This window comes from Mucor mucedo (genome assembly GCF_025094135.1).
Source record: "Mucor mucedo strain NRRL 3635 chromosome Unknown EV154scaffold_77, whole genome shotgun sequence".
Taxonomy (NCBI): Eukaryota; Fungi; Mucoromycota; class Mucoromycetes; order Mucorales; family Mucoraceae; genus Mucor; species Mucor mucedo.
Window position 1 is genome coordinate 106642 of NW_026252361.1, and position 23645 is coordinate 130286.

Consider the following 23645-nt stretch of genomic DNA (forward strand, 5'->3'; position numbering starts at 1 on the left):
CACATTTTTTGCTGTCCAGTTGAAACAATTCTTTTCAGAATTTTCGTAGTTGTTTTCTTTAACTTTCAAACCAAAATGAATTTGACAAGACCAGCACGCGTACAAGTAACGTAGAATGATAATTTTAACTCATCATAAAATACTAAAACTAAAATTTAGGTCACTCAAGCAGAACTTGATGATTATTTAAAAGACAAAAGACCAGAGGGAGGAACTTATAATATTTGGCATCATCGTTATTCTGGACTTGAAAGGGATTTCAACAAGCAGAGGTTAGTAACTAAAAACTCAATTGACATATTGGTATACTAACATATTGCAATAGTGTTCGACCCAAGTTTAAAGTAGACATTGCAAGAGATGCCGGGTTAACGATTGGCTCTAGAAATAAGAATGCGTATTTTTGCCTGTTTTTTGCTAAAGGCATGTGTTCGCAAGGACCAAAGTGTGCCATGTGGCATCGTGTCCCAACCACAGAGGATAAATTAGAAACCACCATCGATTGTTTTGGACGTGATAAGTTTACCGAGTTTCGTCAGGATATGGGTGGTGTTGGTGGATTTATTCGTGAAAACCGAACATTGTATGTGGGTCGTATTGCCATTTCATCAGACACAGAAAATGTTATTAGACGTCAATTTGGACAGTTTGGACCCTTAGAAAGAGGTATTTACGATATTTTGTTTCTTGTTTTATGGGTATTGACCACTGTGTTATTCAGTTAGAATTTTGAAAAACCGTGGTGTTGCTTTTGTTACATATAAAACCAGAGCCAATGCTGAATTTGCAAGAGAAGCCATGATGAATCAAAACCTTGAAAATAACGAGATTATTAACGTTCGATGGGCCACAGCAGATCCCAATGCGATCGCTAATCGTTTAGATGCTGAAGATGATCAGTTGGAAGAACAAAGAGTTGCACAAATTCTTGCCGAAAACGCAGGTACTAACGAAGATCAAGACGTTGAATCTGAATTACCAGCCGAATTTACCTCAGTCAAACGTGATATGGATGAAAGTGGCTTTAACCAAACAGAAAGACATCTGAAGAAACAAAAGCCAGAAGAAGTCAAAGCAATAACTGAAGCACAAGATGCTTACACACAAGAGGATTATGATAATTATTATCGTCAACAACAACAATATATTGAATATCAAGAACAACAACAGAAAGAGAATGAAAAGGTTGGTGGTATTATTCCCAAAAATATTTTGGCCAATTTAAAAACGCTTGCCAAAAATACAACAACCACACCCGTTAAAACGCCCGAGAAGAAGACTACGAGTGGGTTGGGTAATTTGGCTGACTATGGTAGTGACAGTGAGGAAGACTGATTTTTATTTTGTTAAAAATTAAAAACTGTTAATAAAAAAAAAAACTTATTCACTCAGCCTTTGTTGATACTTTCGTATCGGGCCACTCAACAATTATCAGCTTTGCAAATACAAATTATCTGCTCTGAACAAGGATGGAGAATCATCATTGTGAATAAGTTTAAAAGAAACAAAGAAAATATTTTCCCCCGTCTCTTTTATCAACAAAAAAACTATAGCAAGATGACGTCCCTCGTTATTATTAAATCTCAGTTTTCTGCTCTCCTCACTCTCTTCCTTTGCACGCAACCATGAGTGAAGTATTATATTGCGATAATCCTGAATGGAAAGATGTAACACCTGTACCTCAGGATGATGGACCTAATCCACTTGTGCCTATTGCGTATTCAAAAGAGTGTAAATTAAACGTACCAGTGTCATTCTTCTCCTTCTTTTTTTTATTTTGCTGAAACTCTTTTCTATATAGATTCAGATGCCATGGACTATTTTAGAGCTGTGACAATTACTAATGAAAAGTCACCACGCGTATTGTCCTTGATTGAAGATATCATTGAAATGAACCCTGCTCATTATACCGTCTGGAACTATCGCCAAGTGGTTTTGTTTGCCTTAAACTCGGACTTGGAGGAGGAATTAAACTATATCGACGAAATCATTGCTGAACAGGCCAAGAATTATCAGGTTTGGTAAGCAAAAAAAAACTAAGCACGATTCATAATCAATATCTAAAGGCAATGGTAGGCATCATCGTCAAGTGATTGTGGACCGATTGGATAATGGCGATAGAGAAATTCCTTTCATAAATGCAGTTTTGGAAGAGGATTCAAAAAACTATCATGGTTGGTCTTATAGACAATGGGTTGTCAAGAGATTTAATTTGTGGAGTAGTGAATTATCCTATACAAATGATTTACTATTGTTTGACGTAAGAAACAACTCAGCCTGGAATTACCGCTATTATGTCTTATTCAATAGCCCAATTTTACCCTCAGATGAATTGCTTCAAGAGGAAATTAAGTAAGGTAAATTCGTTTATCATTTGACGAAATGTATTAACATTTTACCCAAAAGCTTCACACAAAAACAAATCACTTTGGCGCCAAACAACTCGAGCAGTTGGTCATACCTCAAAGCGTAAGTAAAACTTCTGGACATATTTGGTGTTGTATCTGATAAATTTCTAAAGATTACACGAGAAAACAAACAAGCCTTTACAATCTTTTGAGCCATTTTTAAAGACACTGATCGAATCAAAAGTGGAATCACCTTTCCTTTTATCAGCTTATATAGACATTTATGAGCAGAATGCAAAGCTGGAAAAGGCTCCTGTCAATAATGCGGCTCTCGAAATGTGTTTGGAATTGGCAAATAAGCAAGATGCCATTAGAGAAAAATTTTGGAATTATAAAAAGCAAAAGTTAGAGAAGTTAAATAACACCCAAAAATAAGCCTCGGCTACTATACGGTTTATCAAATAGATGAATTTAGCATACTATCAAATAAAGATCTGCATAGACCCCAATTGCATATACAACGCCAATTTGTAGTGCCAAATTTTGAAGGTCTCTGTAAAATTGATAATATTTGAGGCACACACATTTGTTCCACATCAATTAAACAACAAATATGTTTTTGTTCGTATGAACGGGCGGTGCAAAGTTTTAGTGAATATACGGCTTTGGTTTATAATACAAGACTATTAGAAGCTGAAAACCAAAAGATAAATGATTATTGAACATTATTTATTAAAGAAGATAGTTATTAAAAAGTTGTTATTAAGTTTGCGTAAGTGATGGATCTTCGGTATAAATATCTCTCCAGGGAATACTTCGAGTAATACCATCTTGCAATAGTATACGGCAGACTTGTTTGCTGGATAAACATTCGACAATCTGCCCTTGATAGTAGCCACCACCTCTCCATTTAGTATATATTGTGCGATTAATTGTGAGCTTACTAGTCATTTCCTTGATGTAGCTATTTTTTTCATTTTGCTTTTTTGTTATGTTTTGCTAAAAGGTGCCAACAATATTTAGTACATCAATAATTTCATTATATCACTATAGCTTACTGGATCATGTTGAGGACAGAAGCCATCGTAAATAAATGTGCCCTTTTTTGGGCCTGCTTTTCGTATCATGGTACCATCATTCCTGATTGCACAGGTAGCGTGAAAGGATTTCCAACATTTGCCAAAGCAGCACTGCATACATGCGCCCTTGTTTTTTTCTTTACAATATATGCAAGTCTATGTGATCAGATGTTAATTACTGCTTTTGTTAATTATATAACGTATCAATTTACCAGTTTCCAGCGAGAGGTAGGTACTTTATCAATGCCATAGACTAAGTTGTCTTTTATATATGTCTCGTTGATTGATTCGGCACATATTGTATGAATATTTTTGTATTTCCTGCAATTAGAATTTAATCTTGATTGATCATCATCTATTATGGAGCAAAGAATACAAGGTTGAGCAACATGTATATCTGTTTTTCTTTTTTTCCTGCTGGTATCGCCTAGTAAACTGTCAATATCAATTCTAACAGAATCATCAATACAAGTACAGGATTTTGCATTTTTTCCGATTTCAATCCATGAATCCAGTGCAAAGTTTACACTTTCAGCGCAGTTAAAATCTAAGTTATATCCAGAGTGATAACCAAATGGAAAAGTAATGATAAATTCTCCTGGTTGTTGGACACACTTCTGCACTGGAATGTTGTTATTTTGAAGTACTTTTGGTGATACAATAAATGTCTTGTGTCTCAAGAATTCATGACAGTCCTTGTACTGAGTGAAAAACGTGGCTAAAATAAATAAATGCTAATCAGTAGTGACACCAAACTTTAAAATGTTTTTTTTTTCTTTCTACCCTGCATGAAATTTTCGAATCTTTTTTGATAGCAAGGCTGAATCACATACCATTGCTTTGGAGCACCAAAATGTATATAATTTATCGAATACAGATCCATATCCTCGACATGCCATGGAAAAGTGGCTTTCCACATGCCAAAATAAAGGTAGGGTGAATTAACCCCAGGTAAAACCATGCCTAATTTATTTAAGGTATTGTCAAGTGAATTTGGATTCCACGAAGTAACAGAATCATCAAATAGACCTATGTAAAGACTTTAAAAGTTAGTAGATATACAATAACATTGTAACCGTTTTTTAAACCACATTACTTCCAAGAAGATCTGCGCCGTACATTGGTTGGTTAAATGTGATGTTTCTCCAATAATGTCGCTCGATTTCTTTATATTGATCAGTAGTTAAATGACTGGTTGTTTCGTTTGATGCTATCTAAAATATTGGAAAAGACTGAGCTCTAAAGGATTACAAAGAAAAAGTACTTTTATACATACGCTATTGTTACTGCGCACAGCTAAGATGTGTTGTTAATATAAGGATTAATAAAATTAACTCTTTTTTTTTTTGTTACCTTCATTTTCATTGACTTTGGGTGGTCGATGTTCATTCCGATTGCAAAGCTCACGCCATGCTTCCAATGAATAATCCTTTCTGTTTTCAATATTGGTTTGATTAAACACTCCTCTTCCTCCAAAGATGTGTTGGGTCTGATCAGGGTTAATACTAGAACTAAATGATATAATGATATATTTACAATGGGTTTTGTCACTTTGATGTCATCAAAATTTGATGGATCTGGTAGGTGATCTTTCCTATTAAAAAATCAATATTACTAGCTGTACTAGAGTACCGATAATTGACCACTCACCACTCTTTTGGTGGAATAACTTTAATGACTCCGGCTTTTTTGCCATATTCTTCAACACTTGTCATAAAACTTTTAAAATCTTTAAACTCTTCGAAACTTGGTGTGAAAACTGGTATGCTACCACCGTTGTCCTTTAACAAGAATTAATTTTAAATTCTATTTTATTGCTAGAGCACTTTGTAATTTACTTGATCATAATATTCATTAGGTCTAATGTCGTTCATTTGTGGAATGGAGAGCAAGAAAAAAAAAACTAAAAAAAAAAATCCAAAAAAAAAAAAAAATAACTACGAAAAAATACTTTGGAGGCTTTTTTTTCTATTGTTCTAAATGAGGAAATCTTTAGTTAACAGTAATCAGGTTCAGATGCAGGCTTTACGGCAGGATCAATGCCAATAGATTTCATTTTGACTGCAATTTCAAAAAGATAATCATAACATTCTGTCATAGTCTTTGCCTTTTCCCATGATTCTAATGCAACTATGTTAATACACAGTGTTTAATTGCAATCATTGAAAAAAAAAACTTACCTCCCCATACGTATACACCATGACGACGAACAAGAACGGCATTCGTATCAGGATATTTCTTCATGGCCTATCATCCGAGCATTAAAAAATCATGCAGACAACAATCAAGTTAAATTTACCTCAGCCATTCTCTCAGTCAAATCTTCTTCCTCAGGTGTATTCTCAACGATAGGAACAACCAACTTGTCAAAATAACGCAAGTTTTTCTTTGTAGAGCCAATACGAATACCCTTAATCATTTCTTGGTGAGAAATTTCAAAGGTGTCTCCACTGTACAACAAGGTAGCCATGACAGCGTTTTGAGAATGAGTGTGAATACAAGCACCTGCATCACGCATTGTATAGGCGTTATAAAACAATGGAGTACAAGCAGAGGGGTTAAGTACCAAAGGCTTTCTCAACAAGGCACGATCATGTAAATTCATTACAAATAATTGGTGTGATTCCATGCGTTCTTTTTGAACACCAGAGGGTGCAATATAGACATTGTTTCTACCATTCACTATTAATTAGAAACAGGCAAATTGCATGAAGCACATTTTTTCGTTACCCATTTCTGATGCTAATACCACCACCAGTACCAGTAACCCAACCGAGTTGATAAAATAAACGACATAATTCAGGAATCAAGTTGGAAGGATGTTGGGGATCATCACTGCGACAAAGCGCTTCTGAATCTGACACTATTTCTTGGGTTGACATCATGTCTTTTGAGCAGTAAGAGGAAACGAACTCTTTTTTAAAGTGAAGCCCCGGCCTTTTTTCCTTTGGCGGGGTTATTTTTTTGGGGGACGGGCCAAGAAACCCGTCTGAAACAACCACATCAGTAAATCTGACAGGTTATGTAAGTTGTAGTAAATGTTAATAGCCTTTTATTTCACTTTGACTTTTAAGCAATTCTAACATGATAGAGTAGCGAGAAAGTATATGCCTTTACTTGAAGAATCCGTTGTTGTCGTTCCTTATTACGTTTAATGGATCCTTATAAATACTGATCAGCCATGGCCATTTGTTGTTGTAGCTGATTCGGCTTAACCGGGGCAAACAGAAATTTTTTCACGTTCACATTTCTGTAACCAAAGCCTGTATCTTACAAAAACAAAGTTAGCATCAGGTCCATATTGAGCATGAGTGACAATTTAGTGTCATATAAAAATGAAAATAATTATGTAGCCAGTCTGAAGACAAAAAAAGTATAAACGTTTTGAGCCTGTTCACCAATTTTCTGTAAATAAAACTGCCCAAGTGCAACTGTGTGGAGGTCAGTCTCTGTCTGTAATCACCCGCTTTTTGTGCTTTAAACATAAATTCAAAAAAGGGACACAATCTTTCGAAAGTGGTAAAAAAACATGTAAGACTTTTAGTAGATTAAGTCCCCCAGCTAGAGCAGAAACTAGGATACAAGAAATCCGACGTAATCTACACGAATTACCTCGTACAAGCTAGACACGAAAAAAAGAGCTTATTGCCATTTGCGCAACAACGATTTTTATAAGCATTACCGTATTGAATTCAGGGGATGCTATTAGATATAACTTCCTACTCTAGAAGCTTTCATAAAAAAAAAGAAGTCGGCACCTTACAATGCTTATGCAACATGCTTTAATCATTTTACTTTATTTCTTTTTTATGCGTTCCGACTTGAGTCCAGATTGGCTGCTTACTTTGTGTTACTTGTTCAAAAACCAGCTTGAAGATTTTAAACCCAAAACATGGCAAAATGCCAGCAAATGGCTTTAAATGTTAATGACAAGCTGTAATTATTAGTGCGGAAAATCTCTCTTAAAGATAGACTTTAAAATTATTGTCTTTTTATTTATTGTAACATTTCACGAGATATGCATTTGAATTTAAAAAAGGAAATCCCATACAATTTCGCCTCGCCTCAGAGAGGCATTAGGCGTGCTGGCTGGGGAAATAGAAATTGGAATTATATAAATTGCTTTGTGAACAATTACTTTGATTTTTTCGAGGATTATAACTTACAAAGAGATGAATTATATAGTACTATGCTTAGTACCGTCGAGCTAGAATCGATTGATGAAAACAAAAACCCGCAAAAGAAAAGCGGCGCTGATCGCCTGATTTTGATTAACGACTTAGCCATAATGGGAGAATGTTTACTACAAACACCTTCTGTAATTTTCCACGTCTTTCTAAAAGGAAATGTCTAGACCTCCTTATTTTATTTTTTATAATCACGTGATGGTATACACATGAGTCTTCACGTCGATTGACATGCCAAATCGTCTACACTTCATAGGATGTTCAATTTTTGTTATCCATAAAACCCGATTCATTATCATCACAAGCTACTACTGGAGCGCTGATAGACAACTACCAAGTTCCGATTTGCTTGTTGATTTTGCCAATGTTTCTATTTTAAGTAAAGGCCCAAACGTTATGGATGATGAAACAAGCAATTAAATCATTCTGACATAAGCTCTTGTTTATCAGCCTACAAATAAAGCTGGTTCACACACTCTATTCTTTCTCTTTTCTTTTCCAATAACATACTTCTTCTATCGTATGAAAGTAATCGATATCGTAAAAAGGTTAGTTAGTAATAATTCTTGTTTCTATCAAAAGACGCTAAATCGAAAAAGATACATTGCGATATTGCGGCTGCAGCTAGTCTTTGCTATAGGAGGGCGACCTCCTAAGCAGGGTTCTTGAGTTTTTTTTGGAACTCACACACTGTGAATAACAGTGGTTGCACTGTAAATGGCTGTGGTTGCACTGTAGATGGCTGTGCTCATACTGGCCTGCTGTTATTGACCAGAATTGCTGTAAGTGGTATAAAAAATACGTCTGAAAAGAATACGGAGGTCTAAACATTTATTTTTAAAAGTATTATTAAGTAAAAATGAAGTTGCCAAAAAAGCCTACACTTAACTGGCTTAAAGGTTGCACAGTAATTTCACCACAAATCAGAGAGGTGTTAGGAATACATCAAGGTATTCTGGCTGGCGAAGTTAAGAACTGGAATGATGTTAATTTTCTTGTTGACAAGTACTTTGAGCACGTCCAGGACTATAATTTGCAAGGAGATGCATTATATAACACTATGATCGGTACACTCAATAATCTCGGTGGCCTCAAACTAGTTGATGAACATAAAAAGCAACATAGTAAAAGTGGCGCAGATCGTTTGTTTTTAAGTAATGACATAGCTATAAAGATCCCACAGGCAAAACTTTTCATGGATTATTGCAGGAGTGTGAAGGTATACTTATCAAGCCCGGCGATTAAGAATACATTTTTATTCCAGTATGCCAAAGCAAGAGAGAGAAACAGAAGACTCGCGGAGGAAGCAGAAGAAAAGTTTAAGATGCTGCATGACGGAAAAATTATTGCCTACCTTGCCGCCAAAAAAGGTTCGTCAGAAATCCATGACGATCTACAAGCCGAAATGTCTCAAGACATGGGAAGAAAAAGAGGGAAAGGAAAGGAAAGAGAAGTAGAGGAAGAAGAAAAAGAGGATGAAAGGAGAACAAGGCCAAGAACAGTGTCGCCGGTACCATCAGAACATGATGTTAATGGTTTGGTCTATCCTCAACTGTTCTACGTAGTGTCATTTGTAAATAACATTTTCTTTTTTATATTTAGACATTTCTTTTACGACGACAAGTTCTGGCGGAACGTATGAAGATCATTGCGACTCTATGGATAAGAACGATAGTCCAATGCTCGCTTACATTACAAGCTTCGATGAATTATTCCCTATAACAGAGGAAAGCATCTTCAATATGTCGTATATGTCAAGCAATGTACCTCTTATTGAAAGATTGTAAGATCATGTTGTTAATCCACCGATTCTTATGATTTAAAATGATGGCTAATAAATATATACTATTTTTAGGAATATGTCTGGCATCGCTTTTATGAACAGTACAAACAGTAATTGTTTCTTACCTGACCCATTAGATAACGATGTTACCAACATGATCAACAAATTTACCCGCGTAAGTCATACTTTACAATAGCAGTAAATAAGTTGACTAAAAATAGTTTGTTTACGTATATATATAGGCCATTGCATACGATACTGAGGACATGCTTCTTTTCCCAACGAAAATTGTTGTTGGGATGTAAGGTACGGCCCCATCTTTCTTCTCACAATTATTGCGGTATCCTCTATATTTAATACTTTATCTTGCAACAGTAAAAAGACATGATCCGTGATGCAAGTACCGTGGTGGTGCTCAGTGGCGGTGGTGGTGCTCAGTAGCGGTGATGATCGCAGGTTGTTGATGTCTCTGGTAGCTGGTGGTGGCCAGGTAGCAGTGTCGGGTGCAGCAAGTTTTGTTTTTTTTACCAAGTTTGATATAGCTTTGGGTATATTAAGCACATCAACATTAGCGGACGACAATTTTCGGAGGACTTTTTAGTCTCCCGATAATTATCGTCCACGGATTTTCTTGACCGAAAATTATTGTTCGTTCCTGAATTTTTGGTTGGAAGAAAAATTCCGGCCTACTATTTCTCTGTTGAACACAAGGTAGATAAGATATTTTTTTGTAAAGCATTTAAATCATTGGACCATTTATTAACTTTATAGTGATACATTCTTATTTTTTGATGATATGTAGCTTTTTCAACAACTGCAACTATCAAGCACCGGAACAGTTAAAAAATATGGAGAACGACTTTAAAATCAAGTATGTGGTCCCATTTATTAATGCTGCTTTTGATGTGGACGATAAGTTGGTCGTTTATTGGTAAGCTGTTTATATTACTGATAATGTTATTGTATAAAACACAATTCTCATTGGCGCGTGGTGATTTTTAAAATGCAGGGATAAGCCTTTAAATATCTGTTCAAATTCGAGCATGAAATTGCAAAGAAGACAGACAACTGATGCTAATTTCACCACAATCGATGGCATGGAGATAGGCATAATTGAGATCAAGCCATTCCACACACCCTTTGAAATGCTGGAAGAAGATCGAGTCCGACTTGCGGAGATCAGCAAAAGATGCTTCATAAAGGGATTTTCGCTGCAAAGAGTAAAAAACCGAATTTAATAACAAATTGACTGCATTTTTGTAGCTGCCCATTAGACCTTCTGATGGGCAGTAGGAAGTCACCGGGGGGAGGGTTTTCCTTCGGTTCTCCTTAATATTATCTGGCAGAAAAAAAAAACATTTGCTACTATGATTTCAGGTGAACACTGATTTTTTTCTGGTATATAGGTTTATCTTATATTGACTCTTCTACAAATAGGTTTTCATATGGAATACTTTTTTCATGAGTATAATCCTGATGATACGACAGCGACAAGCCAAGGCGAAGTTGATAATGGGGTGAAGAAGTATACGTTTCGGCTATTAAAACATTCTATACTTCCCACTTTCCCAAAAACCTTCAGCCGCATGTCATTGTCTTTAGAATCATGGTTTCATTTTAAAGTAAGGAAAAGAGAGAGAGAGAGAGAAAATATTGTTAACCTTTAATTTTACTAGAAAATGATGGATACAAGTATTGCTGATGTTGCTGATGTCGAAAAGCCATATGTATACAGTGATGCCAACAAAAGGTTTGAACCTACTGTCACCTTGCTGAAACTTGGTGACGGGTAGGTTAAATTTGTGATGCCCTTCCTTATTAATGCTTCCAATGAAATTATTTTGTAAGCAAATGAATTGGTGTAACTGCATGGCCAACATTTATTTTTATGAAACTCAATTTTATAATAAATAAATATTAAGATATTCTGAATAAATAAAATCGATTTATATGTTGTTTATTTTTCTTATTTGTTTATTTCTACGGCTGCACTTCTTTTCTGAGCAGTTACACTTTTTTTCTGAGTAGCTGTAGATCTCGTTATAAAAAAATAGGTATTTGCCATATTTTGAAACATATTAAAGACTTTGTTTAGAATTTACATGAAGAAAGAACTATTGGTCTGGTCAATTTGATTTCACTTGTGACAAATTTTTTAAACACAAAGAAACAATCATTTTCAGCTTAGGGCCATTAATTTTTTTTGGTTAAGGGTAATAAGCTTATTTCATAAAGCAGACAAGTACATGATTTTTAATACGAACTTGATCAAATAATTTAAGGGCATATTTAATATTACTGTCAGTGTATTTTGGAAGGAGTATGCATTGGTAGACTCATATCCGTGAATGATCTTATAATTATGCGCTTATATAAAAATCTTGGGAACGAGAAAAATCTTAGGAGAAATGTTTGTGCCTATTTTTAATAATTAACCTCTACGTATATAATGTATGGGAACAATGCTTTATTGTTTGGAACAACTTGTACACAGTTGTCTGAAAAGTCTTTTTATTATTTGTCCGAATTTAAAGTTATGGACACATGGTAATTTTACCTATGTCTTTGCCGTAATCTTGGTTCACTTGTAGATAGCTGGCTAAATTGCTCTTTTTCCTGACTCTTCTCAATTGGGGGAGATAGCAACGGACTAAGAATGGATCCATATCTTTTCCTTGAGTAAGGGGAGACACTTGTGCTACTTCTGGATTCCTTATTTGCATACGATTTTCTTCTTACACCTGTCAACATGGAAGGTACATCTTCCTCGACATCCTCACTCGACAGTTTCTTCTTTATTTCTTTTCCGAGCGTAATCATCTCATCCTCTTGTTCAATGTTCTCTTTTTCTACTCCAGATATAAAAGGATGTCTTGATGCTTCTTGTGGAGTCAATCGCTTCAAAGGGTCGATTTGCAACACTTTTTTCAAAAAATCTAGTAAATGATGTCTGATTTTCATTTCCTTTTCTTCTTCGATACTCGTCATTTCTTTGCTGCGAGGCATTGGATACTTTAATACAAGCTCATCCAAATTAAATGTTGAAAAATATCTTTTACTTGGTTTCTCTGCTTTCTTTCGTTCTTCTGAATATTGCTTAATGTCTTTTAAAAAGTAATGGAACTCGCCTTCTTCATTATCCACACGCTTGCGATTAAAATAACGGTGTCCATATTTTCCACTGATGATCATATAATCCGGTATATTACCTACTGCCTCAGTAATTCTTGTAACTTGGTTGTATTCCGAACTGCCTGGAAAAATGGGTAGTCCCAAATAGAGTTCTGCCACGATGCATCCAAATGACCACATGTCTATGGCTGTTGTATAGCGAAGACCTAACAGCACTTCTGGTGAACGATAAAACCTGCTTTGGATGTAAGTGTATGTTTGTTGCGACTCATGGCAGGCAGAACCAAAATCAATGACCTTGATAGCGGGGGAGTCCAAATTTTTCAATAAAATATTTTCAGGCTTCAAGTCGCAATGAATGATTTGACTTGCTTTGATTACACTTAGTGTATCAAGTAACTGGATTGAAAACACACGCACAAGATTGGTTGATAGTCCCTTGAAATGATTCTGTTTGATTAGCTCATATAGATTGACCGATAATAATTCAAACACAAGACACAGATGGTTTTTGTTGAAAAAAGATTCCTTCAATCTTAAAATATTATGCTGGTCATCCGGATCGCTCACTGTATTTAGCTAAAAAAAAAAATAACAAAAATGTCAGTTTATATATACTCTGCGATATTTGGACAATATTACATGGGTCAAGATTTCTACTTCGATAAGGCTTTGTTTTGTATATGCTGGTTTATTTTTGATCACTTTTACACCGACCAATTCACCCGTATCAACATTTTTGCATTTTGCAACCTGTCCAAATGTTCCCGACCCCAGTACATCTAATATTTGGTATCTATTACAGTCCTTCAATATACATTATCTTTAGAGTAGAGTTAGTTTGACATACTTTTTTTCTCCATCCTTTCCTAGAAATCCATGAACATAAAGTATATAGTCTGAATTTTCGTTATCGAATCCATCATTTTTTGATGGGGCTGATGGTTTTGTTAATACACGTTTTGGATTAGAAGCAGAATCGTATCTGAAACGAGGATTTCTCTTTTTGAAGGTATCACATATGTCAACTGTCATATTTTGAATCAGCTGAGCGTTATTATCATTAGTTTATATCGTAATGTACGTCTGTATTGTATGCTAACTTTTTTATTTTCAGGATACGAATCTCTTCTGCATGATGGTGGAAACCAGTCTTCGTAGCTAGGTAATATGGTGGTATTTGGCCTATTTATCTGGCTAGATTGGTGATTTATAAAGGACATGTACACAATTTCAATGTAATAAAAGGAAAGAAAAAGCTTAATTCTTTTCTAGATTCCCATGAGATTCATGCAAATCCCGGTGATAATATTCTCCGTGGGCCATATGTTAATTGGACCCTGGGGGGGGGGAGGGGGACAGTCACTTTATAGCCATCAAAGACCTTGATCATCAAAGCTTTCGCAAATGAATAGAAGAAGCGAAATAATTTGTTTCTATCGTACCACATGTGAAAATGCCATTTATGCAGACATGTTCATTTTTATTTATTTAAACACTAAATTTAATGGACAATTAAAACTAATGAATCGGATAATTGTTATTATCAAAAAACATTTTAACCCTCCCGATTAAGTTATCTCTTTATTTTATTATTGCTATCTTGTATGCTATCAACCGCTTCTTTGCCGCTAACTCATTAAACACCTTTGTATTTAGTACTTTTAAGTTGCCCTGTAATAATCATTGTTAGGGGATTGTACTTGCCGATTGAACTTAATGTATGCAGCTGCATTGGTCAAGTAATTATATGAACACTGAATTGCTCGTTATAATTTTGAATAGAAGAGACATATTTTCCAGCATGTTTTATAATATGACTTATTTACATTATAAATAAATTGGCCGTCTTGGGGAAGAGCCACTTTTCATTGGGATAAGTAAGGTGCGCGTAGCTGGATCACGGAATCAGATACCTTGGCCTTGGGTTGTCATTAAACTTTATTGCCTTACATTATATGCGAAGGCAATACATATTTAGAATGTTCTTTTATATTTGTACTCTGGCTAACTTGCAATGTTTTGTTTCGGTGTAACTACGCACACCTAACCGCCTTTTGAGAGGCCTGTAAATAAATTGCCAGACTCAAATGCTTCTTGTTATTAAAAAAAGGCACATTATGTACTATTTGTCTCGGACCCGAATTTGGGAAATACCTGAGCATTTTCCCTGGTATTCGGTAAGTAATGTATACTTTTAACGATAAAATAAAGAAAGTACCTTAAGTGGTTTAACTGAAGCTACGATGCTGCACTGGGAATCTGTACGATGAGGGTCTGTGCGAAATATTTAATATCAACCCCCCGGGGATTTGCATGAATCCCGTTCATTAACGATATTTCACAGAACGCTCCAACCTTTTGTCCTTTCTCTCTCTTTTTTTTTTAATTGTTTGAATTTTTAATAATCCTTAATGCGACCAAGAGTCTTAATCGCACTATTCCTGTTCTTGATCCTGATGGGTATATTAGGATTTGCACCGATTCACCTCCATGAACAAGTGGATGACAAGATTTTACACTTTACAATTTTTTTTATATTGGCGTGTTTCCTTTACTTTATTTGGAATCTCTCGGTTAAACGAAATCTAATCTTGGCGACATGTTTGCTACTAATTTTAGCGATTGGAAGTGAATTCATACAGGGGCTGCTACCAGTATGTATTAGGAATAGAAGAATAGGGGCCGGGGCGAGGGGGGAGGGGAAATGGGAGTTGACAAATATGATTAATCATTTTTACGTGTAGTATCGTAGCTTTGATATTTATGATATTGCTGCTAATTTAATGGGTGGTGTCACAGGAATCATAGCATCATCCACGGTGGACTTTTTAATCGATAGAAAACGTGAAAATAGAAGGAGATTCGGTGGTAAACGAGAAGCAGAATACCAAAGTGCCTTAATGGAAGAAGACGATGATAGCTATAATTTAGGGAATAGAGTTTAAAGGATTTATTTGAAAAAGAGGGGGAGGTTGGGGGGAAAAATAGAATAATAGGGAGTTTTTTTGTAACAAACGAAAAATGGGTTATTTTAAGCTTTTTGGACTGGATATATTTTAAAAGAATACGATGTGAGAAGCAACAATACGTTGTAATTCCTGTTTAATTTTAGTTTAGTATTATTGTAAATATATTGACAAAATTAACTTACTTCATCATCTACTGACTGTTGTGGTTGTAATTGAACTGAAGGTGTGATAGCTACCACGGGAGCTTCATGCTTGGCGCCTAAAATACGCTTGGCCATGGATAAAGGTGACTCTTCTTCAACAGCGGCTTGTTGAGGCAAAGGTGTCAATGGTGGTGAAATAGGCTTTGCCTCTTCGTTCTCTTCATTTGTGTTTATTGAAGGTGTTAATAATAAAGATCTTGCCATGGCCAATGCTGCGCTAGTATTTTCATCATTTTCTTCATTATCATTAGTTGTAGTAGTAGTAGTAGTAGTGGTGGTGGTAGTAGTATTAGTATTATTGTTGGTGTTGTTGGATGTATTAGATGTAGTACTAATAGGTAATGGTGGCATCTCTTTTTTACTTCTTTGGACTTGCTGTCTAACAGCAAATGAACTCTGTGGTCTATTCCATGGATGAAATTCATAACCACCTTCTTCCTCCCATTTTGTGTTCTCTCTAGTGGTTAGGAAATCAACTCCGTGTGCAACCAGCAAAAATAAATCATCTAAATCTTGACCGTTGTTTGAGGGCATAGGATGGAGAGATCTTTCCTCTTTAGTATTGGTAGACGTAATAGATGGTGTATTACATGGTGACGGTGTCGCTGTAATAGTGGTAGTATTTGAAATATTTGATGACTTATTTCTCAATGGGTTTTTAGCTGCTGGAACAGGACTTGTGATAACAGGAGGTAATGCCTTGGTCAGGATGGCCGAATTTAATACCGGTGTTGGAGTAGTTGGCGCAGTTACAATTTCTACTGCTGTAGTAACTGGTTGACTATTCATCCACATGGCATATTGTGCTTGAATATCTTCGGCCGCTGATGTATCAACCTCTGTGACTACTGCTTGCTTCTTGTTTTTAGCAATTTCAATGTCAGAGTCGTCAGATTCCTCTAGAGCGACCCCCTTTTTTGCTGCAACTGCTATTTCTTCTGAGGTAACGGAAGAAGTGGAAGAGGTGCTAGAGGAAGAGGAAACAGATGATACCGTGGATAGTCTCTTGTTGTTGCTGGTTGTAACAACAGAAGCAACGGCCAAGGAAGCAGCAGAGGGATCATTCAGAGTGGTAGTCTCACTTGGTCTACGTGACATTGAAGTAGGCGTGTTCACCTCCATAATCAATTTACTTTCACCGTGTAATTGTTGGCTACCTTGACGAGATTTACTTGTAAAAGAGCGTGGAGTACCAGGTGTTGGAGGCAATGGGGTTGAAGGAGCAGAGACGAAGCTCATATCAGAGGGTGAATCCAATACATTGTTGTAACTATTCATGTTTGTTGTTAACGGAGGTGGAATCATGGTGCTGCTTGGTTTTTTAGTTGTAGATGATGAACCCCAGCCTACAAATCTTTTAAATTGCTGCTTTAAACTTTCCTTTTTCTTTGTTACCTCGGTGGAAGAAGATAGTTGAGTTGATTTAGTCATGATGGATGAAGATGATGTTGGTGTTACTTCAACAATATTATCCATGTTTTCTTCAATGATTGGAAATGATAAAGAAGAGGAAGAAGAAGGTGATTGTCCATTATTATTATTATTTAAAGATGATTTTCGTTCCTGATTATTAGTTGAACTGGATGGTCTCCTGTTATTATTTTCCTCCGCAAAACGTGGTGGGGGTAAAGGATCTAGTAAACTACTCATTACACTTGGACGACGTTCACCCATAAACTTAGGAGTATCCATTAATATATCAAGAATACTTGGCCTTCTATCTTCTGAGACAACACGGTCCTCTTCAACACTTGTTGATAATTGACTTGGTAATGACTTGTTATAATCATTGCCTGCTGAGCCTTTGGGTGGATGTCTCTGCCTCTGGGATTGTTTATTGATAGAACCAGCTTTACGTAATACGAATAATAGGTCACTTGTAACTGTGGTTGTGGTCGAATTAAGTAGTACATTTGACATGAGTTCGTTTGGATTTAATTCGGTTTCTATAATTACATTAATAAATCTAATAATACACACAAACACACACTCTCACACACACACTTTCTCCTATTTTTTTTTTTTTTTTGTTTGGTTTTTTTGTTTTTTTTTCTTACCTTTATTATTACTCCGTAAGGACATTCTGTATTTGCCCAATTGCCTAGAACTATCCCCTCCACAAATGTAGTCATCTGCTTGAGCATCTGGAACGTGAAACTTTTCAAGTGCGAGATTGATCACTACACCAATTTGATAGTCTTTTTTAACAGATATAATTTTATCAATTCGATCAATTTCTGATTTCTGTTGTTGTTGACGTTTTTTAGTTAATTTAAGGTTTGGTGTGGTTGGGTTCTTTGTAAAAGCAGCGTTTGAAACGGGCGCAGCTGTTGTTGTATTAACTATAGCAGATTCATCTGGATAAAGTGATACTTTTATATAGATTAATCCTTCTCTTTCAACTGCTCTTTTGATACGTCGATGCAGATAGATTCTTATCACCGAGTCCTCATCATAGGAAGTTTGCTCATAATTACTGAAACTACTTGATCTTGGTCTACGTGAAGAAGTGGATGACAAGGACTGTTGGGAGATGCGTCGAATGTGTGACAGGGAAGGCATTGGTGTAGTTAAAGAATCTGTCAATGTCTTGAAGATCGAATAAGGTTTATCTTGGGGCGAAAGTACATACTCATCACCATCCATACCCTGTACGGCAAGATAGTATTCTATTGTTGTATCCTCTGATGATTCAATGTTGTCCATCATACAAAATTTATTGACTGCAATCTTGATTAAATCGTCTGCAGCTGTGCTTACAAGAACAGGAAACGTATGAAATAAAGGCCCTTGTCCGATATTTCCTGCAAAAATACGAAGATCCATCTTGTCTTCTTCCATCATCACGGCTTCAAGATCCACTTTTTCTTCTTCGTCCCAGAGCTTCTCTTGCCAAACCTGTTTTTCAGCAACATCGTCATATTTTATCTCCTGGAACTCGCTTTTGACTTGATATATTTGCTCTTCTTCCACTTGTACTTCTTCTTCGTCTTCTTCCTCACTTAAATGGTCCATCTCATAGCCTTCCTCATCGTCATCTTCCAAATCTGTTTCAACCTCGTAGTGAAATATTTGGGACAAGGCCTCGTCGCCAATGGTAACTCTTCGGGTTGAATGTAAAGGGTGTGTTGCTGCTAAAGGTAAAGGTGCAATATCATGTATGGAAGGTGAAGTTATTTCTACATTGCGATGCTTGTTTAATCTTGCCAGTCTTTCGTAAGGTGTCTAAAATAAACAATCAGGACGCGCTCTTTTTAGGTTGGGTTCAGGTAGCAAACATAATATTTTACCTCAATGTTTTCAGCCGGAATGTAACCGACTTCACGTGTCTTTAGTACTTCAACTAACCACCAGTAAATATTTGTGTCTTCCATCAATATCAATGCGTCGCCTTTTACTACGGACGCTTGACCTTCAACGGTTGCAACAAAGGTATGAAGCGCGTATACCAAATCAAAATTGATGTTTTCATCAGGTATACTAGGTGAAGAAGACATGGATGAAGCATCTTCTATCATTAATTCATCATCATCATCGTCGTCGTCGTCGTCGTCGTCCTCATCATCATCGTGGTTATAATCATTACGTTGTTGGTGTTCTGACTGCCACATAAGCTGTTCTTCCTCATCAATTTCTTCGAGTTTTTCTGAACCAGAAGTAGCATAATATTTAGTTGTTGCCATGTTTAAAGGGGAATCTTTTAAGGGGGGCTTTTTTTATGTATATATATAAAAACAAGGGGACTCTCTATTATTATTTTTCGTTATAAGAAAAGAAAGAGGAAAGAAGAAGGAATATAATTTCGTATCTGCCTTTTCTTTGTTCTACTACCCCTATATAATTATTAAGGGCTTATAATTACACTACTTCAACCTTGTACTCCCCTTGTTATTATTATTATGACATCAACTGCTCTCACAAACACACACACACACACACACACAAATCCATTCTTTGCATTATGTAAAGTTTCTTTTGAAATTTTTTTTTTTTTTATTTAGTTTGAGAAGTGGTTCCATAGGATCGGCTTAATAAATTCTTTGAAAGACGTCTTTCAGGGTGATGATAATATGTACCGGTATTATCTTCTTCTTCTTCTTCATCAGTCTGACCTCCTTCTTCAATTTCTCTTTCGAGACTTCTAGATAGAGGTATACTGCTACTGATCGGAAGATCATTGTTTGTACGACTGGTTATAATAGTCTGCAAAAGGGGTCGATTCTCATCTCCTAATCATTTGCCGTTAGTCTTTACTTTCATGTTACAAATAAATTTCATTTTTACCTAAATCATTGTTCTTTTTGGATGAAGTGGATGATGATGACGAGAAGGCTGACCTGGGCATAACAATACCTCTGTCTTCATACCCAACTTTAACGGGTAACCAAATCTGTGGCAAGACACCTAATAAGGCTGGATGACCATATTGTTTCATGCCAGTATTCAAAATTCCTTCTAATAATGTCATTGGTGGTTCCCTATAATCCGTGAATTTTCTGGGATCTGCAACATAATCATCTTCATCCAAGACAGTGCGACGCTTTCTATTTTTCAATCTGGCTACCTGCGATGTTGAAACATGCGCTAAAAGTGCTGGTTTGGATGTGCTAGACTCTCCATTTTTTTTGGTGCTTTCAGTGGCTAGAGGGTGAATGGAAGAGGATTCGTCCGAGATATTACTTGTACCCATATCTCTCTTTTGAGGTTGAGCAATGGTTGTCATAGGTCCAAGTTTTTCGGATAATAGCTGCAGGGGTAAAAATTGCGTACTCCTTTGATACGCTTTATCCATCACAATCTTGTACGCCACTGTAAGGAATATCAATGGAACACAAAGGGCAGCTAAAGGATAGGACTTGTTCAATGTAAATAACCCTGCCGATGTCAACTCGAATATCACTAATCCAATAATGATGCGCGAAAACACCAAGGGCCACATTCTGCCCGCTACTTCATATGAATGGAAATAAACTATAAATTAAGAATGTTAATATGTAAACTCTAATATAAACATTTTGCCTCTAATGCATCTTTTTCTTTTTGAGACTTACCGTATAATAATTGATATTTACACACTAGATAACTCATTGCGAAATAAATAACTCCAAATACCAAAATTAAGGGTGATATAGTCGAATAGACCAGAATGACCACAAACATAAAGACTGGAACTGGGTATCCCCATCCAAAGTTATACATGCGAGGTGCAAAGACTTCGGCATAATCACGAGGTGTCTTACATAAGAATGTTTTGTAAAATTGCTGGACGAGAATAGGCCCGATTTGAAGTAATTGTATAGGGCAACTTTAATTATTAAAATGTTAATAGTTTTTCTTAAAAGATATTTAATATAACTTACAGCATGATGCCTTGGAGCACAGTATAATTAATATAAAACGGTGCTACTTCCGGCAACTTGGAAGCAAAGATGTTTGCAATCTTTGTTGGATCCTCAAAAATGTCACTCTTGGATTTGAACAAGGTGCTTGCCACCGTAATGAATAATAAAACGTTGGCGAACAAAAAGAAAAATTGCCTAATATATGCCGTTAGTTTTTTTTTTTTTTTTTTTTTTTTTTTTTGTATATGCCATTTTACTTTGCAAAACAAGATTCTTCTGATTCACTTCTTGTTGTAAAGCCTTCAATCACACTAAGACCTACATATATCACCATTGTCAGTATAGAGATAATCAGATGATTCCTTGTATGAGCTTACTATTAAATACTATAGGCAAAACAGAAAAGAAAATAACAACACCTAGTGTAGGTATAAAACCTGCCACAATTTGGTTCAATAACTTGTTCTTCTCTGCCAATTTCAATAACCAAGGAAAATAAGCCTTCAATGATTTGGGAGAGGTCAAAGCGGAAAGATAATTACAAGGAATTGTCCAAGAGAATACCAAAAATAGAAGTATTAACATGATTAAAGCTTTTCTGATGACTCGTTCTCTTCCGTGCATCGATATGTTCTCCCATAATACATCTCTAGGTTCAGGAGCTAATTGTGCTCTTAATCTAAATGGGGTTGAATCGATCAAGACTTGAGAAGCTACATACTGCATAACAAAAAGATGAATAACGTTTCAACTTCATATATGATTTTCCTTACGGCACTAATTGTTTCTTCAAAGGTAACAAATCCAACACTGGTCGGTAAGAATTTTCCTACTTTACGTGCTTTTACCACCAATTCGTCAATTTCGTCAAATTTCTCCGTATAATAATCAATCGAGTCTATTTTGGGACCGCATAATAAGCCCTGTCGAAATGTTGGTCTTTCTTTCGACTTTAAGTGTGATGGTAATGCGCTGGTATTATCTACTTCATGCAAGGTTCTTTCACGTTCATCCTCTTCCGCTAAAATATCGTCAGGATCGTAACCTTTTAGTTCACAAGGATTTCCTAAAAAGTTTGTGTAGGCTGTTTCCAATTGCCGAAGATGTTGAGATCTTTCTTTTATAAATTCTAATAATCTTCCCACATGTCTAATCGTATGAACAGACTCCACTACACCAATACCTAATTTCTCAAAATAATCCGCTAATTTGCGGTCAGAACGAAGGTACGGGGGTATTCCTGTGATTAGCAAAGTACGTGCGGACAAAGTCTTGCTCTTTCTCAACAAAAATTCTCTTCTGATACGGACATAATCCCGATAATTCAAGAAAGTAAAGTAAAAAGTTGCAAACACGAACAAGTAAGTGAAGAATAGATAAACCCACAGAAAGGACACAGAGTGCGATGTAAAGCTGTTTCCAACTCTGTTGGTTGGCTTACTATTTCCAAAAAAGAATAGCTCATGATGAGTATATGAGTAGGCTGTACCGTTATTTGTTCCGTTGCCTGGCTCCGGATATGTTCCGTTTGCGATATCACCGCCCATTTTACTGATTGGGTATAATACTACCGTACCAAAGAATCCACAGAAACTAAACAACTTGACACTCATCAACAAAAATTGCAGCATCTAAATCATTACTTTTCGCATGAGTTGCATGCATACTATATCAATTAATTATGCATAAGTTACCACAACAGCATCTAATCCAACTTTGTCTAAAATTACAGAATTGGGTGTTTTTAATAAGGGTATAATCCAACCAAACATGGTGGCAGGTAGCTGCTCCGGGGCATGCCTAAATTTTAAGGAGTTAGCGTCACCCGTGTTTTTACAACATACACAAATACAACTGTTTACTTTAACATTCGAAGTCTTGGCGAATAAATAGCACTCCATCTACATGAGAGCATTAATAATGGATCGAGACGTTGCATTTTTATTCCACATACCTCACTCGTAGAACACAGAACAGTAAGAAGCATAATGTTCCAACTGTAGTACATAAGACGAGTTGCGTCTGGAAACCAGTGGGTGACTTGGCGTTTTGAGCTGGAGATCCTGGTAACGGTTCTTCGTCTTCACATAGGAAGCGAAATATACCAATACAAGGAAAGCCCGATATAACAGAAGAATTGTTACTCGGCATTACTTGTTTGGCAATGGAATGTGAAAATACGTAAATAATATAAGGAAAAAGAAGATTCTCTCTTTTTTTTTTTTTTTTTTTTCTTTGCTTGTTTGTTAAAAGAAGCTTACTGGGTTTTAATATATATCGTATCACTCACTCTCTTGAAACTCTCATTACGCACTTGTCATACACACAAAAGTCTTGACGAACCTTCTCTTTTTGAAAACAAAAGTGTTTCATTCTTTGCATGTTTGAACAACAACCAAACAGGTTTACCACCGTCTTATTGATATTGGATGGTCTACCGAATGCCAAATCCTGTATTAGATTTGATCCAGAAACAGAATATTGTGAAACCTTAAAATTCGATTATTAAAACTTGGTTTCAATCATTCTGTCTTTATGAGCATTTTACTTTCTTGTAGAATCTGATATTTGCACACTCCAATTCGGCATTTAAATATAC

General features: G+C 36.0%; 9 protein-coding genes across 9 annotated transcripts; 4 read left to right on the forward strand and 5 right to left on the reverse strand.

Moving 5' to 3' along the window:
- Positions 1–4: 4 nt before the first annotated feature.
- EV154DRAFT_516116 (uncharacterized protein) lies at positions 5–1492 on the forward strand. The gene is made up of 4 exons (XM_051602335.1): positions 5–105; positions 160–272; positions 326–666; positions 722–1492. The coding sequence occupies exons 1-4, from the start codon at positions 76–78 to the stop codon at positions 1333–1335; spliced, it is 1098 nt and encodes a 365-aa protein (XP_051455378.1). The 5' UTR covers positions 5–75; the 3' UTR covers positions 1336–1492.
- On the forward strand, positions 1493–3089 carry EV154DRAFT_516118 (uncharacterized protein). The gene is made up of 5 exons (XM_051602336.1): positions 1493–1731; positions 1802–2021; positions 2077–2352; positions 2407–2469; positions 2522–3089. Exons 1-5 carry the CDS (start codon positions 1626–1628, stop codon positions 2781–2783), a joined length of 927 nt encoding a protein of 308 aa, XP_051455379.1. The 5' UTR covers positions 1493–1625; the 3' UTR covers positions 2784–3089.
- Positions 3078–5339, reverse strand: EV154DRAFT_516121 (JmjC domain, hydroxylase-domain-containing protein). Its single transcript, XM_051602337.1, has 10 exons — positions 5266–5339; positions 5078–5208; positions 4964–5021; positions 4781–4916; positions 4704–4723; positions 4524–4641; positions 4211–4456; positions 3640–4145; positions 3407–3583; positions 3078–3347 (listed from the first exon to the last, which is right to left on the reverse strand). Exons 1-10 carry the CDS (start codon positions 5299–5301, stop codon positions 3111–3113), a joined length of 1665 nt encoding a protein of 554 aa, XP_051455380.1. The 5' UTR covers positions 5302–5339; the 3' UTR covers positions 3078–3110.
- Positions 5286–6330, reverse strand: EV154DRAFT_516122 (methylthioribulose-1-phosphate dehydratase). The gene is made up of 4 exons (XM_051602338.1): positions 6158–6330; positions 5727–6099; positions 5608–5674; positions 5286–5548 (listed from the first exon to the last, which is right to left on the reverse strand). Exons 1-4 carry the CDS (start codon positions 6310–6312, stop codon positions 5424–5426), a joined length of 720 nt encoding a protein of 239 aa, XP_051455381.1. The 5' UTR covers positions 6313–6330; the 3' UTR covers positions 5286–5423.
- Positions 6331–9473: 3143 nt separating this feature from the next.
- On the forward strand, positions 9474–11190 carry EV154DRAFT_539090 (uncharacterized protein; the record flags this gene model as incomplete). The annotated part of the gene is made up of 6 exons (XM_051604325.1): positions 9474–9572; positions 9640–9698; positions 10200–10328; positions 10407–10617; positions 10804–11019; positions 11074–11190. 6 exons carry the CDS (start codon positions 9474–9476, stop codon positions 11188–11190), a joined length of 831 nt encoding a protein of 276 aa, XP_051455382.1.
- A 760-nt stretch (positions 11191–11950) lies between these two features.
- On the reverse strand, positions 11951–13564 carry EV154DRAFT_539091 (serine/threonine protein kinase Ppk15; the record flags this gene model as incomplete). Its single annotated transcript, XM_051604326.1, has 4 exons — positions 11951–12109; positions 12137–13108; positions 13172–13325; positions 13380–13564. 4 exons carry the CDS (start codon positions 13562–13564, stop codon positions 11951–11953), a joined length of 1470 nt encoding a protein of 489 aa, XP_051455383.1.
- A 1321-nt stretch (positions 13565–14885) lies between these two features.
- Positions 14886–15530, forward strand: EV154DRAFT_516126 (uncharacterized protein). The gene is made up of 2 exons (XM_051602339.1): positions 14886–15186; positions 15277–15530. Exons 1-2 carry the CDS (start codon positions 14944–14946, stop codon positions 15475–15477), a joined length of 444 nt encoding a protein of 147 aa, XP_051455384.1. The 5' UTR covers positions 14886–14943; the 3' UTR covers positions 15478–15530.
- Positions 15531–15588: 58 nt separating this feature from the next.
- On the reverse strand, positions 15589–19201 carry EV154DRAFT_483620 (uncharacterized protein; the record flags this gene model as incomplete). Its single annotated transcript, XM_051598590.1, has 5 exons — positions 15589–15630; positions 15684–15940; positions 16067–17650; positions 17762–18929; positions 18995–19201. The coding sequence occupies 5 exons, from the start codon at positions 19199–19201 to the stop codon at positions 15589–15591; spliced, it is 3258 nt and encodes a 1085-aa protein (XP_051455385.1).
- A 480-nt stretch (positions 19202–19681) lies between these two features.
- Positions 19682–23259, reverse strand: EV154DRAFT_544729 (uncharacterized protein). Its single transcript, XM_051604619.1, has 10 exons — positions 23001–23259; positions 22909–22947; positions 22741–22846; positions 21820–22677; positions 21424–21766; positions 21304–21364; positions 21065–21241; positions 20756–21009; positions 19989–20675; positions 19682–19933 (listed from the first exon to the last, which is right to left on the reverse strand). The coding sequence occupies exons 1-10, from the start codon at positions 23195–23197 to the stop codon at positions 19698–19700; spliced, it is 2958 nt and encodes a 985-aa protein (XP_051455386.1). The 5' UTR covers positions 23198–23259; the 3' UTR covers positions 19682–19697.
- Positions 23260–23645: the final 386 nt, after the last annotated feature.